This window comes from Schistocerca cancellata, chromosome 1 (assembly GCF_023864275.1).
Source record: "Schistocerca cancellata isolate TAMUIC-IGC-003103 chromosome 1, iqSchCanc2.1, whole genome shotgun sequence".
NCBI lineage: Eukaryota > Metazoa > Arthropoda > Insecta > Orthoptera > Acrididae > Schistocerca > Schistocerca cancellata.
Genome location: NC_064626.1, coordinates 710,019,843 through 710,041,816, shown reverse-complemented (window position 1 = coordinate 710,041,816; position 21,974 = coordinate 710,019,843). Strand labels below are relative to the sequence as shown.

Sequence of the window (21,974 nt, the reverse complement as noted above, 5' to 3'; positions counted from 1 at the left end):
CTACTAATAAATTATTGTGATAGTGGGTACATACTTAGAAAGGCATGGGAGCCTGCTCTTGGAATTGCCAAGAAGAGGAATGAAATACTAGACAATGAATTGACTACAGGGGCAGGCGGAGGATCAGCAGAGGTGCCAATATCTTGCGCACCTGGGAGGGAACCTAGGACGGAACACTAAGTCGACAGGAGCACTGGGGCAAGAGATGCTGGCTGCAGACAACTCATGATGTAGCTGATCAGAGTGAGAGGAGGAGGAGGAGGAGGAGGAGGAGGAGAGAAAAATGCAGTGCCAGCCCCCCTTCCGATCAGTCAGTTAGTTCATCAGTGCACTTGATGATGACAAAGTGGTCATTAGCCGAAATATTTTGTTCGTTGGCCACCGACATCCAGCAGTTCACCCATGAACTATTTCAACATGAAGTATGCTACGAGAAGCTGAAAAATCACATGCTATTAGCTGTTTTAGAGTTTCTCCAGAAAGTGACTCCATATTTAAGGCGAGAATTTAAGTAAGCAAGATATGCATTCATTACTGTTTTCTCATTACAGCATGATTTTAGTGAGGAAAGAAGGTAATATGCCTTGTTCAGTTCTGCACTGAGATATTCAATATGCTTATTTCATTTTACATTGCTCTACAGCCAAAGTCCTAAGAATTTGGTTTCAGTAATGTTACCAAACAGTTCACCACTGACAGAGACCAAATGCAGGGTGTATACGTGAACAAGGAAAAAAAATTCCCGGATTTTTCCCGGATTTCCCGGTTAAAAATTCACTTTCTCCCAGATGAAAACATACTTTTTCCATGTTATTAAGTGACAGTATATATTCCCTCGGAACTGTAAAACTTATCAATCCTTTGAATGGTTATGTTTTTATACACGGCGTAGAATTTCCCAGCACTTTAGAAAACGAAACTCAGGGAAAAAAACCCCTTTTGGAAGGATTTTTGTTGTGCAGCAACAGGTACGCATATTTCGTATTACGAAAGTATAAATTCGAATTCCACCGAACACCACATGTTACTTTCCGAACCATGTAATCGAGATTGCGATGCGCTTTTGTAAGCCACTCGTAGCTCATGTCACGTGATCCCGCCAGCCGATGACAGCGGATATTCAGACCACAGGACACGTGATGTAGTCAGCTAATAGCAACATCACTGTTAAGTAGCGTGGATACACATACAGGAAAAGTTAATGTTTTAAATTAATGTACATAGTGTTGCTACAAGAAAAGCAAAGCTTTCACATATAATGTTGATATTTTTTGCGCTTGTTACACTTTAAGGTATATCACACAAATGTGCCATTAAAAATTTTAGACAAGTCCAGTGGCCTGTCCTCAAAGTTTTCCACAAATAAATTAGCTACCGCAGAGGAGAGACAGCTCCACGTAGCACTACATCAATTTGCTCATAATGACGATATGAATGTCTGATCTTCTGGGCTGGAAATACTTCTAAATGGCTAGTCATCAAACACTCTGTGATTTAAGAAATTCATCGTACATTCTCACACATAGTTCAACTTGCAAAAAAGGAAATTTACTTTGAAAGTAACGCTTTTCAAACGACCATTCGCAATATTTTCCCGCGACCTGTTAGAATTAGGTTCATTTCAGTAGTCGTGAGAGAGCGCCAGATAACTGGCGTCACAGCGCTTTGGCAGCTGCTACGACGCAGGAAGCCCGTATGTTCGTACGTGTAAAACATTAACAGATCTTACATTATGTCATAAAAGAAAAGAAACGTCAGAGGATACTCCAAGAGCATCGGAATTTCGTGAACCATACTAAAATGGGACATTTAAAGTGCATACTTAAAGAGCACATTCGTATATCTAGATTCCCAATGAAGTAGGCCTCGACCTGATATTAAGCTTTTCAGTTTGGGTTTCAGAATGTAAATTTTCTTTGAGTACCAGTACTGTATTAACTAATTTTTGATTCTTTATTGTGACATAATGCCATACATGCTAGAAGATGAAAATGTGCACCTGAAATGCAGCGAACAGTTGAAATTTTCCAATAGTGAGGAATCAAACATTTCATTTCGAATATATTGACTGCCTCAGCATAAAAAGTTGATAAAAGTCAAATTTCTGCAGCAAACCGACAAAACTAACTTCATTGCTCTACAAGGTGATTAATGCATGACTGTCAGAAAAGTGGAAATAAAATAAAATATGGAACTAATAACGAGTATTAGCCTTCTGTAATTACGTGACTGTATTTTAATTCACTTGATAGCTCCTGGCCACAGAAATCTATTTTGTTTTCATTTGACGTGAGAGCAGTAAACGAAGAGGAAACAGCAAAATCACTAAATGTAAACACGGGTCACGTGGAGACTACACACTTGCCCAATGTAACTCAGACTGCTCTGCGCATCAGCCTCGGATCCACAATATTTCCGAACTGGGGCAATACTAAGATAGTAGCGCCCCACCCCCCTGCCCCTCGAACATTTGAGATACGACGTCAAAAATTTAAATATGTTCATTTTGTAGCGCACATCTTTCTGAAGAGTCTGATACATAAAACATATATGTTCGAGGAAATGTAAGACATGTTATTTGGTCTTAAGTGTGCCAGAGTGCAGTGCCACCCCTCTTCATGCAGCATTCTTCTATCGCACGTCACTGTATTTCGCTCCGTGGAATTGAAACGTGTATATTTTGTACTGGATGCCATCAAACTATATTAAGGACAGTGGAAATTAAAATGTCCTGTGGTACCTCTCCTGCTCCCAGTCGCACGGTTTGACATCCTGCCCCTCATTTTCTTTTTTTTTTTTTTTTTTTTTTTTTTAACTAGCAGTTAATACTAGATGGGATTATTTGTAACCGGGAGAACAAGAACTCTTCAGAAAATTTGCACTCTTTATTGCCTGTTAGCTAATAACTTTCTGTTTTGGGTGATATAAAATTACATATAGGATACATAAACCAGTAAAGACAACAGACAAGCAAGACAGTACACATTTCTTCAATCCTTAGCTCCTAGCATTGTTTGCTCTCTAATCATGCTACAGCTTTACATGGCGTGCTTTCCTTTTTGCGAAAGAATCCGTTACCTCATCAAAGTTCGTCAAACGTTTGGCTACATGAAAAATCGAAATATCGTTGTCTAATACTGCGTAAGCTGTTAATACAAATAGTACCAAAGACTGGTGTGGTTTCTCGGTCTGATTACGTCTATTTTGTCATTGTCTGGTAGATAAACAGAATTGGCCTTTCTAACATTGCAGAAATTGTAACACATACCAAATAAACGAGACTGTTTTGGCACATATGGTCATTCTTATAACACGACAGAATACAATTCACCAAGACCAACATACAATGCCTATTGGGCCTATTACAAGCAAATAGCTTAATGTTAGGAAATAGTTTCACATATCATTCATACGCTCCAGTTTCTCGAGCATGAGATCGAAAAGTAGTAGTACAAGACTTTTATATAAATTTGGAATCGTCAGGTTCTTCCCTAATTGGTGTGATGTCCCCGTTTCTTCTCCTTCCTCGTTCTAACAAACAATCTCATCATGACTAATTCTGTAACTATTCCTGCCTTTGTCAAAATTTATTCGCCGGTTAACTTCACTAACCCTGCCAGAATCACCGGTTTAGTTATCCCTGATTATTCTCCGGTTAGGCGTTGTTATGTTCATTCAAACCACTTTCCGCGCTACTTCCAGAATAGAAGTTACGCGGCTGCTAGACGGGGACTGTACAACTGGCCCTTACTAACGTATCGGCCTGGCCAAAAATTTTCTGACAAAATTTCATTTTCTTGGATACACTGAGAAGATAATAAGTAATCTATCTTGCCCGTTATTCCTGTCAGTTGTTTATGTCCACTTTGGTAGCCTGAATCTATGGATTTCAATAGTAATTATAACAACGCTGATCATTCGCAAATCCAGTCAACCACATAATCAGACTGCGGTTTGGCTTTACTCCGCTCAGCTCGTATAAACCGTCCCCTTTTGCCTGCAGGAAAGTTTATTTCTAGTTGCGACGAGGATTCCCCTGACAGACATCACGTACACTATGGACGCATTCAAAAATTAACTTATTATTCATTCAGAAATCAATTTACAGAGTGTGTTCAAAAACCAACAAGGATGCGTTTCAAACTCATAAGAGTAATCGATAGTCCAACGTGCGCTGTATGCTGTGACGTCACACTCATCTGAGGCATTTTGTTGTTATGAAGCATTGCGTAGTCTTCCTAAAGCCTTTGACACATTTTGCCGTTGGAAAACGCTTGTATGAGCACTGTGTTTTGTTGGTGTATATGGCACATTTCCTTTGCAATTTATGTTTTATTTTCATATTTTTTTCTCATTCACGTTTTATTGTTGTAGTTTTATTCTGCAGTAGCGGGATACAGTAATATCCTTTGCTAGAATATCGATTCTTACCCATCAAGATTACAAAAATTTAACTCAAAACTAAAACAACGAAAAATTCCCGGAATTCTAAAAATTTCTGGGGTTTTTCCCGGATGAAAAAATTCCCGGGTTTTTCCCGGATCTCCCGGGTCGTATACACCCTGAAATGGGATGAACATGACCTTGTTTGGAGCATTGTGGAATTTTAGTGCAATGATTTTTTACTATTTATTACAAACTGAGTATTCTATGGCCAGCTGATAAGTTGTTTTATGATAGTGTTTACTGATTACTGTAATTATTCACTGCTCTCTCTCTCTCTCTCCTGTTAGAATTGTGGTGTCATCTGCAAATATGATTGTTTTATGTGCATCCATATTTAAGCTGAAATAATTTATATATGGAAGAAACAGAAAGGGCCCCATTACTGATCCTTGGGGTACACCATATTTAATTTGTTTATAGTCTGATAAGTGTTCAGATACAGTTATTCGGTGGATGTTTGTGCAATTGATGCACATTGCCTGCTTGTTATGGTCCGGAAGGAACTGATCCAGTTGCCGGACAGACCTCTAATACCATATTTTTCAAGCTTTGACAGCATAATCGTATGGTCCACCATGTCAAGAGCTTTAGACAGGTCAATGAATACTCCTAGTGATTCCTTTTTCTTGTCCATCAGGCTTAATATGGAACAGATGCACTCACTCATAAACAGCAGTTGTCATTGATCTCTTATTTCTGAATCCATGTTGTTAAGTACACAAGATATTGTTTTTATTAGCAAATTTCAAAAGTCTGACATAGTATACATTTTTCTAATACTTTTGAAATGCAGGAGGAAACTGCAATTGGTCTGTTATTTACATGATCTTTTTCGCCTTTTCTATATACTTGAACGACTTCAGATGCTTTCAGTTTATCAGGGAAAGTGTCTGCCAGGATCGAGCAGTCCCAAAAGTGTATAAGTATTTCAATTAGGTTCTATGCACTTTTCTTCAAGATTGCTGCATGGACACCATCAATGTATGTGGAGTTGGAATGTTTTAGTCCTTTATTGCATTAGCTACTTCATCTTTGAGACAGAATTGATGTACAATTGATGTACATTGACCACCTACAGGCACTTATTTTATATTCATTGGCTTGGGTGTTCTTATGTATGTTTGTTCATATTACATTATCAGCAAACACCTGTGAAAAAAAATTGTTAAATGTGTTTGCTACTTTCAAGGGGTTTGTTCCTTTTTTTTAATTTTTTGTGACAGTGTTATATTTTTGCAAGATGGTCTGTATTCACCAGATTCTTTTTTATAACACTCCACACAGCCTTCGCTTTATTAGATGAATTATAAATTTATTCATCATTATTTTTGCTGATCTCATTACTTTTCTTAGTATTTTGGAGTATATTTGATAGTATACATGTCTTTCAAGTGAGGAATTTTTTGATTTGCACGTTTTACAAATTAGTCTTTTCCTCTAGCATGAAATCCTTATTCCTCTTAAGATCCAGCTGTTTGTTCTATAATTTTCCCTTACACTTACAGTTTTCAGTGGGAAGGCAATTTGAAGGACATGTGTTTATGTATCAATGGAGGTGTTGAACTTTTCATTTACAACTTTAATTTTTTAAATCCTGATTATATCTTCTACATGTCGTTCTTAAAGGCAATTGTTAATAATACTGCCTTTTATCTTTAAGCTTAGTATTTGAGTGAGAGGGTCACTAAACCCTGCACTGAAAATCGTTAAGGGAGTGTTGTGTTAACTTTTCTTGACTAGAAATTGACCTAAAGTTGTTTCACAAGTTTCTTTTCCTTGGAGACAGATTTTAATTCAGCCATTAATCCATAGGATGTTGCAAGGTTTAAAATGGCCTCTCTGTTTCGACAATTTGTGAGGAAATCAATACTGAAGTTGCCACAGATTATTAGCTCACAATACATTTCATTTACTTTATTTAGCAATTACTCCATTTTGTTTAAAAAAGTTTAAAATTTCCAAAAAATTCTTTTCAACATTTGTTCTAATTAAGTCTGGTAGCGTAGTAAAATCTCAATTTTCCTTTACGTAATTTGCCACCCCACCCTGCTTGGTGTTCTTCCTGCAGTAGTAGGAAGACAAAATTAATTTATTTATTTTCGTATTCTGAATTAATTCTGGGTTAAGCCAGTGTTTAGAAATGCATAATACTGAGATATATTTAGTTCATCAGTTAATAGTATGTTAATTTTGTCGATCTTTTTACACAGGGATTGCACATTATGGTGATAAATTTTTGGATTGAGTGTATTCACAACTTGGTATTTGGGAGTCACATTTACAACATCATATCTACCCCCATGAACCATGGACCTTGCCGTTGGTGGGGAGGCTTGCGTGCCTCAGCGATACAGATGACCATACCGCAATTGCAACCACAACGGAGGAGTATCTGTTGAGAGGCCAGAAAACATGTGGTTCCTGAAGAGGGGCAGGTGTTTAGTTCCTCCAAGACTTCATTTATGAGGCCTTCTCTGTGACTAATCTTCTATAATAGGTGAACTGAAAAGTAGTCAATAACTTCTGCTCAAATCAGTGAATTAGTATTGTATTGTAAACTATATTTTTATAAACTTTTGAGAATACTGAAAAAAGAGAAATAAAAATGGTGTTTGAGGTGATTTGCTTATCTCCATTGTTATTGGTGGCTTTTACTGCAGCATATTACAGTCTCCCAGGAAATATATTGTGAGTCATCAGCTCCTAGAAATGCAGTAATAGCTGTCAGAATTACCATTTGGTAGTGTTATTAGTATTGTACCCACCTTAGCTTTTTGAAATAGATTTCTGCTGGTAGCCGCAGTGTTTGCTGCCACAGTGAAGAGGTAATCATTGAACATCTTGGATACTTGGTACTCCACAGACTTGATCATTTGAATTTAAAAAAATCTTTTAGCTGCTTAAAAGCTATAATTTTTGCACAGCTTAATGATTTTTTTAAATGTTGTTTATCAAAGAACCATTGAATTTGATGGTTAATGATTTAAATTTTTCATATCTCGGTCACACTGTTTTTGGTGACTTATTCCAGTTGTATCATTGTTTTTGTTTGTCTCTAATTTTAAAAATGTTCCATATAGTTTTTGTACTACCAATGAAGCATTTTATTTTTTTAGTAGTATGTATGGTTAAATGATGATGGCGTCCTCTTGGGTAAAACATTCCGGAGGTAAAATAGTCCCCCATTTGGATCTCCGGGCAGGAACTACTCAAGAAGATGTCGTTATCAGGAGAAAGAAAACTGGTGTTCTACGGTTTGGAGCGTGGAATGTCAGATCCCTTAGTCGGGCAGGTAGGTTAGAAAATTTAAAAAGGGAAATGGATAGGTTAAAGTTAGATATGGTAGGAATTAGTGAAGTTCGGTGGCAGGAGGAACAAGACTTTTGGTCAGGTGAATACAGGGTTATAAATACAAAATCAAATAGAGGTAACACAGGAGTAGGTTTAATAATGAATAAAAAAATAGGAGTGCGGGTAAGCTACTACAAACAGCATAGTGAACGCATTATTGTGGCCAAGATAGACACGAAGCCCATGCCTACTACAGTAGTACAAGTTTATATGCCAATTGGGTCTGCAGATGATGAAGAAATTGATGAAATGTATGATGAGATAAAAGAAATTATTCAGGTAGTGAAGGGAGACGAAAATTTAATAGTCATGGGTGACTGGATTTCGAGAGTAGGAAAAGGGAGAGAAGGAAACATAGTGGGTGAATATGGATTGGGGGAGAGAAATGAAAGAGGAAGCTGTCTGGTAGAATATTGCACAGAGCATGACTTAATCATAGCTAACACTTAGTTCAATAATCATAAAAGAAGGTTGTATACATGGAAGAATCCTGGAGATACTAGAAGGTATCAGACAGATTATATAATGGCAAGACAGAGATTTAGGAACTAGGTTTTAAATTGTAAGATATTTCCAGGGGCAGATGTGTACTCTGACCACAATCTCTTGGTTATGAACTGTAGATTAAATCTGAAGAAACTTCAAAAAGGTGGGAATTTAAGGAGATGGGACCTGGATAAACTGACTAAACCAGAGGTTTTACAGAGTTTCAGGGAGAGCATAAGGGCACAATTGACAGGAATGGGGGAAAGAAATACAGTAGAAGAAGAATGGGTAGCTCTGAGGTATGAAGTAGTGAAGGCGGCAGAGGATCAAGTAGGTAAAAAGACAAGGACTAGTAGAAATTCTTGGGTAACAGAAGAAATATTGAATTTAATTGATGAAAGGAGAAAATATAAAAACGCAGTAAATCAAGCAGGCACAAAGGAATACAAACATCTCAAAAATGAGATTGACAGGAAGTGCAAAATGGCTAAGTAGGGATGGCTAGAGGACAAATGTAAGGATGTAGAGGCTTATCGCACTAGGGGGAAGATAGATACTGCCTACAGGAAAATTAAAGAGACCTTTGGAGAAAAGAGAGCCACTTGTATGAATATCAAGAGCTCAGATGGAAACCCAGTTCTAAGCAAAGAAGGGAAAGCAGAAAGGTGGAAGGAGTATATAGAGGGTCTATACAAGGGTGATGTACTTGAGGACAATATTATGGAAATTGAAGAGGATGTAGATGAAGATGAAATGGGAGAGACAATACTGCGTGAAGAGTTTGACAGAGCACTGAAAGATCTGAGTTGAAACAAGGCCCCGGGAGTAGACAACATTCCATTGGAACTACTGACGGCCTTGGGAGAGCCAGTCCTGACAAAACTCTACCATCTGGTGAGCAAGATGTATGAGACAGGCAAAATACCTTCAGACTTCAAGAAGAATATAATAATTCCAATCCCAAAGAAAGCAGGTGTTGACAGATGTGAAAATTACCAAACTATCAGTTTAATAAGTCACTGCTGCAAAATACTAACGCGAATTCTTTACAGACGAATGGAAAAACTGGTAGAAGCCAACCTCGGGGGAAGATCAGTTAGGATTCCGCAGAAATGTTGAAACACTTGAGGCAATACTGACTCTACGACTTATCTTAGAAAATAGATTAAGGAAAGGCAAACCTACGTTTCTAGCATTTGTAGAATTAGAGAAAGTTTTTGACAATGTTGACTGGAATACTCTCTTTCAAATTCTAAAGATGGCAGGGGTAAAATACAGGGAGCGAAAGGCTATTTACAATTTGTACAGAAGCCAGATGGCAGTTATAAGAGTCGAGGGACATGAAAGAGAAGCAGTGGTTGGGAAGGGAGTGAGACAGGGTTGTAGCCTCTCCCCGATGTTATTCAATCTGTATATTGAGCAAGCAGCAAAGGAAACAAAAGAAAAATTCTGAGTAGGTATTAAAATCCATGGAGAAGAAATAAAAATTTTGAGGTTTGCCGATGACATTGTAATTCTGTCAGAGACAGCAAAGGACTTGAAAGAGCAGTTGAACGGAATGGAAAGTGTCTTGAAAGGAGCGTATAAGATGAACATCAATAAAAGCAAAACAAGGATAATGGAATGTAGTCGAATTAAGTCGGGTGATGCTGAATTAGATTAGGAAATGAGGCACTTAAAGTAGTAAAGGAGTATTTGGGGAGCAAAATAACTGATGATGGTCGAAGTAGAGAGGATATAAAATGTAGACTGGCAATGGCAAGGAAAGCGTTTCTGAAGAAGAGAAATTTGTTAACATCGAGTATAGATTTAAATGTCAGGAAGTCGTTTCTGAAAGTATTTGTATGGAGTGTAGCCATGTATGGAAGTGAAATGTGAGACGATAAATAGTTTGGACAAGAAGAGAATAGAAGCTTTTGAAATGTGGTGCTACAGAAGAATGCTGAATATTAGATGGGTAGATCACATAACTAATGAGGAAGTATTGAATAGAATTGGGGAGAAGAGGGGTTTGTGGCACAACTTGACAAGAAGAAGGGATCGGTTGGTAGGACATGTTCTGAGGCATCAAGGGATCACAAATTTAACATTGGAGGGCAGCGTGGAGGGTAAAAATCGTAGAGGGAGACCAAGAGATGAATACACTAAGCAGATTCAGAAGGATGTAGGTTGCGGTAGGTACTGTGAGATGAAGAAGCTTGCACAGGATAGAGTAGCATGGAGAGTTGCATCTAACCAGTCTCGGGACTGAAGACAACAACAACAACAACAACAACAACAACAACAACAACAACAACAACATCTCTCAGGATCACCAGTTGTGTCGTCTTTTCGTTCTTCTTTCTTGTTCGATTTACTTTCCTCACTGCTGTCAGCAGGATGTACAGGAAGCTGATAGATTGTTCTATTTCTTGAAAGTTTTTCATTAATTATGTCATGGACACAACCACAAACAAGCCTTTTCCTTCACAGTTTCAATGGACTTCATGCTCTGCGTGCAGATTTCAATGCCGCTTGCGTATACCCAATATATCACATTTGGCGTATTGTGAACACAGTTTCCCTATTTTAAAGTTTGTTTTCCAAATTTCTTTATTTACACATGAACTGTAGATTAGATCATGCAAAATCATCTTAATTCACTGAATATTGTTGATACAGATGCTATATTGTGTAAACTGTTTCTCAAGGTTGTAAGAAATGGTCTCATCCTAATAGAAAGTTATAGCAAATGTGACACACCTTTCATCTCAAAGTAATATTATTGATTCTTGGAGTTTTTAACAGCAATTAAGAAAGTCTTGAGTTTTGCACAAAGTTAAAACCCTGAGCAAATCACACAGACAACATTATAATGAAACACTTATAGCAAGAACTGAAAAAAGAAAATATTACTTTACAAAACAAGCTGAATTTAATCACTGCAGAATAAGTGCAATGTGTTCATACCAACTGTAGCAGGCAGATGCCTGTTGATAGCTTTAAAACAACAAAGACAATTCTAGCCTCAATTACTGCCCGAAGTGGACCAATATACACCAGAGTTCATTGTGATTTTGGAACTGTTACTTTCAACACACACACAGCTTACATAGGCCTATATATATAAACAGAAAAAGTTTGTGCATAACATGTTTATTTTCTTACAGTTAAATTCAGTTACCCAATTTCATGATGCTTTCATCTGTAAAAAGGATTCGTCCAAGCTCTTCCCACAATTCCTTGTAATGCAATCCAATCCTTATTACATCCAAAATATATACACTTTCGGAAGTAGCTATTTGCATCAGGGCCAATGTGAGCTGCTTTGTGCCAAAGCGGGGTTTCCATTCACAGTCAATTCCAATTCTATGCATATTCTGTAATCAGAGTTCATTATATATTATAACATTTAAGGCAACACAAGTTGTAGTTAATATTGAACATAAAATTTGCTTACATACATACAATGTCTGCTGACACTTGTAACAAATTTTGCTAATACTCAAGAAAATATTTTGAACATATTTTAAGAAATCACACCAAATCCGTAGATGTATAATGAGCCACAATCTAGTTACTATACTTTAAAAGAAATTACTGTGGCAAAATGAAACAACACTGTTTACAGTACTAAACTATCTGCCATGGCAATTAGTGAATAATTATTTTTACACCTTGAACTGCTGCCTTACTCTGGACTGTTATAACCTTTAATCACCAATAATTGTGTGGATATTCAAACACACTCACTTAGAAACAATATCTGGTTACATGACAACAACTCAGTATCTCTTATTCGACTGCCGTGCCGTGACATGCGGCCGGCGCCATTCGTAGCTAGGTGGCGCTCCCGCGCTCAGCCGAGTTGCGGAGCGCCTCTATCGCCGTTTGCGTGTACTGTTGTGGCGGCACTATTAAATGTCGTGGCACCGTCACAACACTTTTCCCCCCTTGAAAAAAAAAAAAAAAACTCACTTCCTTGGAGACATGGACAGTGCGGAGACATCCATGGCCTCTTGTGAGGCCCCGAGAAGATCCCGCGGAGAGACACGAGAGTATGGTCGAAAATGTCCAGGACGGAAGCTCGTGCGTGGAACATGCCTCCTGGATGAGATGAGAGTAACGCTGTTGCGCATCAGTGAAGGTCTTCCGACCCATCCTCATACCGATGGGTGAGAACAGCCCCTAGGCCATACTGTGACGCGTCAGTTGCCAGAACCAAGTGCTGACCCGGACGGAATGTGGCAAGACAAGGCTCCGACTGCAAATGAGCCTTCAGGCAGACAAAAGCCTGCTCACACTCGTCGGACCAACAGAAAGGGACGTTTTTGCGTAACAGCTGATGCAGAGGATGAGCTACTGCTGCCGCGGATGGAATGAATTTGTGATAATAAGCAATCTTGCCTAGAAACGCCTGAAGTTCTTTGACCGTAGACGGCCAGGGTAGAGCGTTAATGGCCGCAACGTGCTGACGTAGAGGACGTATACCCTCACGGGACAAGTGGAAACCAAGATACACAATGGAGGGTTGGAAGAACTGTGACTTGTCCAGATTGCACCTCCACCCAGCCGAATGCAAAACCCGAAACAGTGGTGGAGGCCCCCCTTTGACAACAATGTCATCCAGATAGTTTATGCAGCCGGGAACGGAAGCCGTGAGCTGTTCCAAAAACCGCTGAAAAATGGCTGGCGCACTAGCGACGCCAAATGGTAACCACTGGTACTGATACAACCCACAAGGAGTGTTGATGACGAGAAATTCCTTGGAAGAAGCATCGAACGGCAACTGATGGTACGCCTCCGATAAGTCAAGTTTGGAAAAGAACTGGCCCCCAGCGAGCTTGGGAAATAACTCCTAAGGACAGGGAAGAGGATAAGTGTCAATGAGGCTCTGAGCATTGACAGTGGCTTTAAAATCACCACAAAATCGCAGACTCCCATTTGGTTTAGAAACTACCACGATTGGCGATGCCCATTCGCTGGAGGTAACAGGAAGGAGAATCCCTGAAGCTGTTAACCTGTCGATTTCAGCCTTGACAGGTGCACGCAACGCCACCGGAATAGGGCGTGCCCGGAAAAACTTAGAGCGAACTGTAGGTTTAAGAGTAATGTGGGCTTCCAAATCCTTGGCACGACCCAGACCAGCAGAGAACACAGACGGAAATTCAGAACACAATCCATCCAGCTGTTGATACGGAATATCCTCAGATATGAGGTGCACATCATCATCAATGGAGAACCCAAACAACTGGAAAGCATCATAACCGAACTGGTTTTCAGTGCCCGCATGATCCACCACATAAAACGTGAGGGGCCTAACAACAGACTTGTAGGCAGTGGAAGCATCAAACTGGCCAACGATAGGAATTTTCTGTTTATTATAAGTTCTCAGATTACGCGTAACTGGAGACAAGGGAGGGGAGCCCAACTCCAAATACGTGCGAGAATTAATGAGAGTTACTGCAGAGCAAGTGTCCACTTGCATGCGAATGTCTTTATCCAGAACACGAACAGTAACAAACAACTTATTTGTTTGAGAAAGCACACAGTTAACATCCATGTCCGATGCCTCATCCTCGTCAACAGGAACTTTAGGGGACTGACACACAGAAGCAATGTGGCCTTTTTTCCTACATGAATTACACGTGGCCCAACGTTTTGGACACGTGGCCCTGTCATGCTGTACGAAACAACATGGACAAGAAGGAAGTGCGGAATGAACCTGCTTCTGTGGTTGCTGTTTTTGCTGCGAGCGTTGTGGCCCAACGGGATGTTGTTTATGCGAGTGAACCGCCGCCACATCTTCGTTCTCCTTTGAAACAGGCAAATTGTCCATGTCGAAAGTTGACTGTACAGCGCCTACATCACACCACACGTCTATTTGCGCACCAGCAGTGTGAGACACTTCAAAGGATTGAGTGATGCTTAGAACTTCCAACAACGATGGGTTTGGCAGTTGTAGGGCACATTGCCGAACTTCTTTATCAGGAGCAAGCCGTAGAATAGCATCCCTAACCATTGAATCAGCATAAGACTCATGATGAGTGTCCGTGACAAACTGACATTTCCTACTCAGACCATGTAGTTCCGCCGCCCAAGCCTGGTAAGATTGATGGGGCTGTTTACAACACCAGTAGAACACCACGCGGGCGGCAACGACGTGGGTGTTTTTTCGGTAATAGTTAGACAATAAGTCACACATTTCTTGGAAGGACAAAGAGGCAGGTTCCCGCAGAGGAGCTAACTGAGATAGCAGCTGATAGATCCGTGGGGAAATCCAAGATAGAAATAACGACTGACACATAGGAGTGTCGACAATGCCGAAAGCCAAGAAGTGTTGCCGCAAATGCTTCTCATAATCCTCCCAGTCTTCAGCGGCCTCGTCGTAAGGAGGGAATGGAGGCGGAGAAGAGGAAGACAGACGATGAGTAAGCGACGTCGACAACGCCGTCAGCTGTGTTTGTTGTGCCTGAATAGCAGCCGTCAGCTGTGTTTGTTGTTCAATGAGCGCTTGCATAAGCTGTTCCATGTCTGCCCCATCACAAACACACAAATCCACAACGCAGTGAAAGGATTCCATCCTCGTCGCCAAAAAGTGTTATAACCTTTAATCACCAATAATTGCGTGGATATTCAAACACACTGACTTAGAAACAATATCTGGTTACATGATAACAACTCAGTATCTCTTATTCGACTGCCGTGCCGTGACATGCGGCCGGCGCCGTTCGTAGCTAGGTGGCGCTCCCGTGCTCAGCCGAGTTGCGGAGCGCCTCTATCGCCGTTTGCGCGTACTGTCGTGGCGGCACTGTTAAATGTCGTGGCACTGTCACACCATGGACCAAGATTTGAAAAAGTCTCTCAACTTGGTTACAGTGGATCAGCAGTTAACTACAGATTGCATTCTTGTGGTGTTCAAGATAGCAAAAATGGCAGAATGCCTTGCAACCTCACAGGAAACAACTTATAGAAATGTTCTGAGAAGTTTAATGAACGAATGTAGATGTGTGTTGGACCAACTTTATTCACATGCAGTGGTAAACTGCTCATGTATTGCCACTGACAGGGGGAGCAAAGGGCAATTGGATTACTTTTTTTTTTTATGATAATGGTATGTAAAGTTCAGAACTCAAATATCAATCCCCAAAAGCAATTCCATGTGACTCAAAAATTCTGAAGAAAACTGACAGTGAAGTTCTCCAAGCCACCGTAATACACAAAGGAACAGCAATTTTCAACAGGCCCTGTGGCTTTATCGGTAGTGCTCAAGAGTAGTAATCGCTGGACTATGGATTTGAGTGTCATTTCAATGATTTCTTTCATTTTTCAATCCAAATCCCTACATCATCTAAATACAAAATGCATCAAATGTAATATAATTAAAACTTACGTAATAATCATTTTGTATGGAAATCACATACGAGTTGCGGGGAAAATGGTAGAAGTGAGTGGCTCTATAGTGAGAGAGTCAACAGTAATTATTATATTTGTGTATTTATAAAGTTTGCAGCGGACAATGGCTGCCAAAACCAAGATTTCATGCCACTGGCCCGGCACTTATACTGGTAGAATTTTCTGCAAAGTGGGCCACAGCTGCTTGGGGACAAAAGATTTCTGCTAATTCAATAATAGTTGGAAAGGAACATTTTGCAAGTGACAGCTGCAGCTGTAGTAGCATTTCAGCATCCATCAGCAAAACAGAGTTTTGCAGCATTGCACCTGAAAATTTTTAATAAAATTGTGCACAGGAATTTCCCTTATATATTACAAGCAAAAAATAATCTCATGGATCCAATGCTTCTAGTAGAAAACTTTCTCCATTATACATTACAAACTTTAGGAAAACAGAAGTTTGTAATATGTGAAGCATTAATTATATTCAACAAATAAGATGAAGCATTTGTTTTCAACAAAAAAAAAGGAAATGATGTACATTTTTCATAAAAAATGATAACTACGTACGTGTTTATCAGCATACATTTCATGATTTTAACATCTGAATAACACAGGTAGTTGAATGGAATTAAAAAATTGAAAATAATACTAATAATTCATATAAACAAAAATGTAAATGTATGTATGTTCAAAATCTCATATCTCCGAAAGATCTTCACCGATTGCTTCAAAAATTTGACACGATGTTGCCTTTGAATATGCACATTTTTAAACATAAAATGGAAAAAAAAATTGCATGAAAACTCTCAAACAGTACTCGACCGATTTACATCTAATTTGTATATGTTACTGTAATGAACGTATGGACACATATAGGCTAAACAGGAAATTGTATTTACAGTTTACTAACTTATGATTAGAATACTACTACACAATCTGAATTTGCAATAATAACAAATGAGGCACAAGGCCACAGAGAGGGAGAGATATACAAGGCACAAGGTCACAGAGAGGGGGAGCAGGAGATGGTCGATGGTGGGAGGTAATTGACAGCAGAATGAAGGAGATGGACAGAAAGAGGGACAAGAGGAGATGGAGAAAGAGTGGTGATGGACGGCGGGGGGGGGGGGGGGGGGCAGGAGGAGATGGAGAGGGAGGCAGAAGAAGAAGAAGGTGAAAGGGGGGGGGGGGGAAGGTGATGATTTAGAGAGAGCGGGTGGCAGGCGAAGATGGAGTGAGAGGGGGGGGGGAAGGAGAAGATGGAGCGAGAGGGGGGGAAGGAGAAGATGGAGGGGGACAGGAGGGAGAGAGAGAGAGAGAGAGAGAGAGAGAGAGAGAGAGAGAGAGGGGAGGAGGGGCAGGAGAAGATGGGGGAGGGAGAGGGAGAGGGAGAGAGAGGGAGAGGGAGAGGGAGAGGGAGAGGGAGAGGGAGAGGGAGAGGGAGAGGGAGAGGGAGAGGGAGAGGGAGAGGGAGAGGGAGAGGGAGAGGGAGAGGGAGAGGGAGAGGGAGAGAGAGAGTTATTCTTTCAGTTTTGACCACAAATCCCCCACTACCCAAGTTATGTGATGAGAAGTGTTGTTGAGGTTGGGACACCTATTTTAGTAGTAACAATGTAGGAAAAGATAAATTGCTACTTACCATAAAGAAGACATGTCAAGTTGCAGACAGGCACAATTAAAAGACACTCATGTATAGTTTTCAGCCACAGCCTTCATCAGTAAGGGGACACACACACACACACACACACACACACACACACACACACACACACACACACAAGCACACTTCATGCACACACAGCCAACCCCAGCATATCGGGCCGGAATGCAACATCATGTGGGATGCAAGCAGCAATCTAGAGGGAGGGGGAGGGAGAGGGGGGAGGGACAGTAGTGAATGGGTGGGAAGAGAGACAAACGTTGTCCAGTGGAGTGCGCAGGGACTAGACTGCCAACAGGTGCAGTGTCAAGAGGTTGTGGGGCAGGGAGGTGGGGGGAAAAAGGAACAAAGAAAGAGTGGAGTAGGGAAAGACAAGCGGATGCACTGGCAGAGGGCTGCAAATAAACAGGATGGGAGATGAGAATGCCAGCGATCCCTCAAATCACCCTAATTCCACAAGCTGCGACATGGTCACAAATTGAACAGTGACCCGAATATAGAATAAATTTTGTTTACTTCATGTTTAGGGTCACAAATTTTTGTCATCAGACTACCGGTTTCGGTCTATAATGGCCATCTTCAGACCTATTTTATAAAAACATGTCCTCCAGTATATTAGGAGAAGTTTTTATAAAACAGATCTGAAGATGGTCATTATAGACCGAAACCAATTGTCTGATAACAAAAATGTGTGACCATAGATGTAAAGTAAAGGAAACTCATCACCCTAGTTCCAACATTGAACCCTGCCTCTTCTAATTCATACCATCATCCAACTGTGATCTGCCCCTGTACTGACAACTAACCACTCACTGGTCACTTTCCAGGAATTCATTACCTCCAACTTAGCCTCACCATCCTTGCCCAGGTTCCTTCGCCAGAACACCAACCTTTCAGTAGAAGAAAGAACAGCCATACACAGCCTGACCTAATCATCCTACCTGCAGACAAACGTTCCACTACTGTTGTTATGAATCACAGTGACTATCTGACACAAAGCCTCTGCTAATTGTCTGACTCCTCCACCTATAAACTTTCTCAGAGTGATCCCATCCCAGAAGTCAAACAGAAACTCCAATCCTGCTTAAATCCTTAGGCCCTTCCCATAACATCTCCCCTGAATCCATTTCCCTTCTCACTCCTATGACACCCCGGACACCCACCTTCTACATGCTTCCCAAAATCCACAAACCCAACAATCCTGGATGCCCCATTGTAGCTGATTACTGAGCCCCCACTGAAAGAATTTTGGCACTCATTGAACAACTCTTCCAACCAACTGCCCACAATCTAGCCTTCCACATCAGACACCAACCACTTCCTTCATAGACTCTCCACCATTCCCACCCCTTCACCTCATGGATCGTTACTTGTCGCTGTTGACACCACCTCCCTATACACCAATATCCCTCACACCAATGATCTTACCATTACTGAACACTACCTTTCCCAACATCCTTCAGACTCCAAACCTACTACCTCACTCCTCACACACCTTACTAACTTTATCCTAACCCACAACTACTTCTCATCTGAAACTGTGGCACAGCCATGGGCACCTGCACGGCACCCTCCTATGCTAACCTTTTATATGGACCATCTAGAGGAAACCTTCTAATCCTCACAAAACACCAAACCCCCAGTCTGGTTGAGGTTCACTGAAATCTTCATGATCTGCACCCAGGGCCAGAGCCAACACATCGTATCTTCGTTCCTTCACAACCTCAACATCTTCTCTCCCATCCTCTTCAAGTGGTCCTCCTCAACTCACTGTGTCACCTTCTGAAATGTTAACCACCTCCTCTCTGATCCACACCTCTGCCCACATTATACCTACCAACTGCCAAGAGTATCTGCATTTTGACAGCTGTCATCCCATATAGCCTGGCTACCCACGGCCAGTATATCTGCAGTGACAAAAACTCCATTACTTAGTATGTTGAGGGCCTCACCAAGGCCTTCACAGACAGGCACTATCCCTCCCTCCCCAGATCTAGTCCACAAACAGATAAACAGATCTCATGTGCCATTTCCTCCTCAAAATCCCAATCCTCCCACCACCTCCAATAACCAGCCACAAAGGAGTGCCCCCTTCATCATCCAGTACCATCCTGGACTGGAAAAACTGAACCACATCCTTCACCAGGGCTTTGATAACCCATCCTTGTGCCCTGAAATGAGGGACATCCTACCTTAGATACTTCCCATCCATCCTAAAGTGGTGTTTCATCACCCACCCAACCTCCACAACATCCTAGTCCATCCCTACACCATTCCCAATCCCAACCCATTGTCACAAGAATCATAGCCCTATAGAACATCCAGGTGCAAAACCTGTCCAGTCCACCCACCCAGCACTTCCTATCTCAGTCCTGTCAGAGGTTTATCCTACCTCATCAGGGGCCAGGCTACTTGTCAAAGCTGCCACATCATTTACCAGCTCTGTTGCAATCACTGCACAGCTTTTTATATTGGTATGGCAACCAACCAGGTGTCCACCAAGATGAATAGCCACCACCAAACTGTGGTCAAGAATGAAGTACACCACACTGTGGCACAACAAGCAGCTGAACATAACACACTTGATTTCGGTGGCTGCTTCACTACCCTAGCCATCTGGATCCTTCCCTCCACAACCAGCTTTTCTGAACTGTACAGATGGGAGCTATCTTTACCACACATCTTCCACTCCCATAATTATCCTGACCTCAACCTAAGGTAACATGGGAGTTATCTTTACCACATGTCCCCCACTCCCATAAATATTCTGGCCTCAAACTAAGGTAACACATTGTCCCCACACCCTCGACCCAACAGTTTTCAACTCCTCTGTCCTTATCGTCTCCTCCCAATTCTTGTCTCCCCCCCTGTATATTTGGAGCCCTCTGCCAACTCATCCACCCGTCTTTCCCAACTGCTCTCCTTTCTTGTTTTTATTTTGCCCCACTTCCCTGCCCCACAACCTCCCAACACTGCACCTGTTGTCGGTCTAGTCCCTGCACACTCCACCAGGCCATGTTCCTCTCTCCCCACCCATTCACTACTATCCCTTCCCCTCCCCCTTCTCCACCTCCCTCTAGATTGCTGCTTGCATCCCACGTGATGCTGCATTCTGGCCCGAGATGCTGAAGTTGGTGGTCGTGTGTGTGTGAAGTATGCTTGTTTGTGTTTGTGTATGAATGTTGTGAGTCTCTCTCTCTCTTTACTGATGAAGGCTGTGGCCGAAAGCTATATGTGTCTTTTAATCACAACTGTCTACAACTTGATGTCTTCTTCGCAGTAAGTAGCAACCTGTCTTTTCCTACATTGTTGATGTAGTAATGTTGTTTGGCTGTGGTGCCTTTGGGAATACATTCATGAAATATGTCCCTTTCATCTAGAAAAGGAAAGGAAAGGAAAGGAAAAAGGAAAGGAAAGGAAAGGAAAGATAAGATAAATTGTTTTCATTTTGATCCTCCAATTATGCTTTCTTTAGTCATGTGATGAAGCAATCATCTTTTGGCTCAACTGTTGTTGGGTTTCTGCATAATAATCAGAGCACCATTCCCTTCCGCCTGTAACAATGTTTGGCAAAAGTGTAGCATTGGTGTAATGTTCTGTCATATTTGCAGCTGAAAATTTTCAAAGAGTATTTATGAACCAAGTACCCTTAGTTTCCATATGGATAATGGTTTGTCAACTGATTCAAAACAATGGATAGTAAACATACCTTGGAGGAGAATCCATTCTTAGCCTCTCTTCCCCTGCAGGTAAGGCATTCTAGCAACTTGCGAGTTCCCACAGTACAATCATACACCAATCAACAGGAGGAAAAAACAACAAATTTAAAAAACAATCTGTAGAGCTATAGATTGAGCATTACAAAATTTCCTAAAACTCCACGATCACACACAAAGTAATGTGCTCAGAAAATTCCCTTTTTGTTTAGTGCCACCAGCTTCTCTCATTTGTGCTTCTATTCCCAGTAAGTTCTTCACTGCCACTAACTTTTTTGACTAGTCTCTACGCATTTTCTACTTATCCTTCTTCCTAATGGAGAAACCTCATCAGCCTTAAGACTCTTCTTCTCTTCTTAGCTTCTTGAAGTCAGGAATGGCTGCATTTCTTTTGGTCTATGTCGTACAAGCCTTTGAGACTCATGAGATTGTGGTGCCACAAGGCTTAGGCCTGTCCCACCCCTCATTAAATCGACCAAGACTTATGCGAATAACTGTAAGAACAGTTATTATTATTATTATTATTATTATTATTATTATGTTATTTAAGTTTGTTTTTGGGTTTTCAGAAATACTGTGGGAAGAAAGTTTATTTATGTTACAGATAACATGGAAGACGTTGCCCAACGATCACCACGAAAGTTCGACATAGCGGCAAGTGGGCAAGGAATAAAACGAATGCTGCAAACTACCGCGAGCCATGGAAGAGCCTGGGCCAAGAGGGCGTCGAGCTTCCTAGGTCGTTGTTGGACAATGTCAGAGGAAGAGATATTCTGTTTTCTCTTTGTAAACAGATCGATCAAGTCTCGTAAGGTTCATGTAAAACATATAGGCGGGTGACACATTAGGTGGGACCCGATGCCTGTAATACTTCCACAGTTATTAAAAAGTTGTTAATTGGCAAAACCAATAGCTCATCAATTATATAGATAAAAAGT

At 41.0% G+C, this 21,974-nt stretch overlaps 1 protein-coding gene across 6 annotated transcripts in view; it reads right to left on the bottom strand.

The window, feature by feature from the left end:
• LOC126184783 (exonuclease mut-7 homolog) overlaps positions 1-21,974 on the bottom strand; it is a 243,914-nt gene that overhangs the window by 123,283 nt on the left and 98,657 nt on the right. For all 6 annotated transcript variants that reach the window (XR_007536880.1, XM_049927351.1, XM_049927370.1 and 3 more), the window contains exon 10: positions 11,447-11,642. Coding sequence is in view for 5 of the 6 variants with exons in the window: in XM_049927351.1 (XP_049783308.1) it covers positions 11,447-11,642 (196 nt within the window). In the remaining variant the exon portion in view is untranslated. The remainder of the gene's footprint in view (positions 1-11,446; positions 11,643-21,974) is intronic.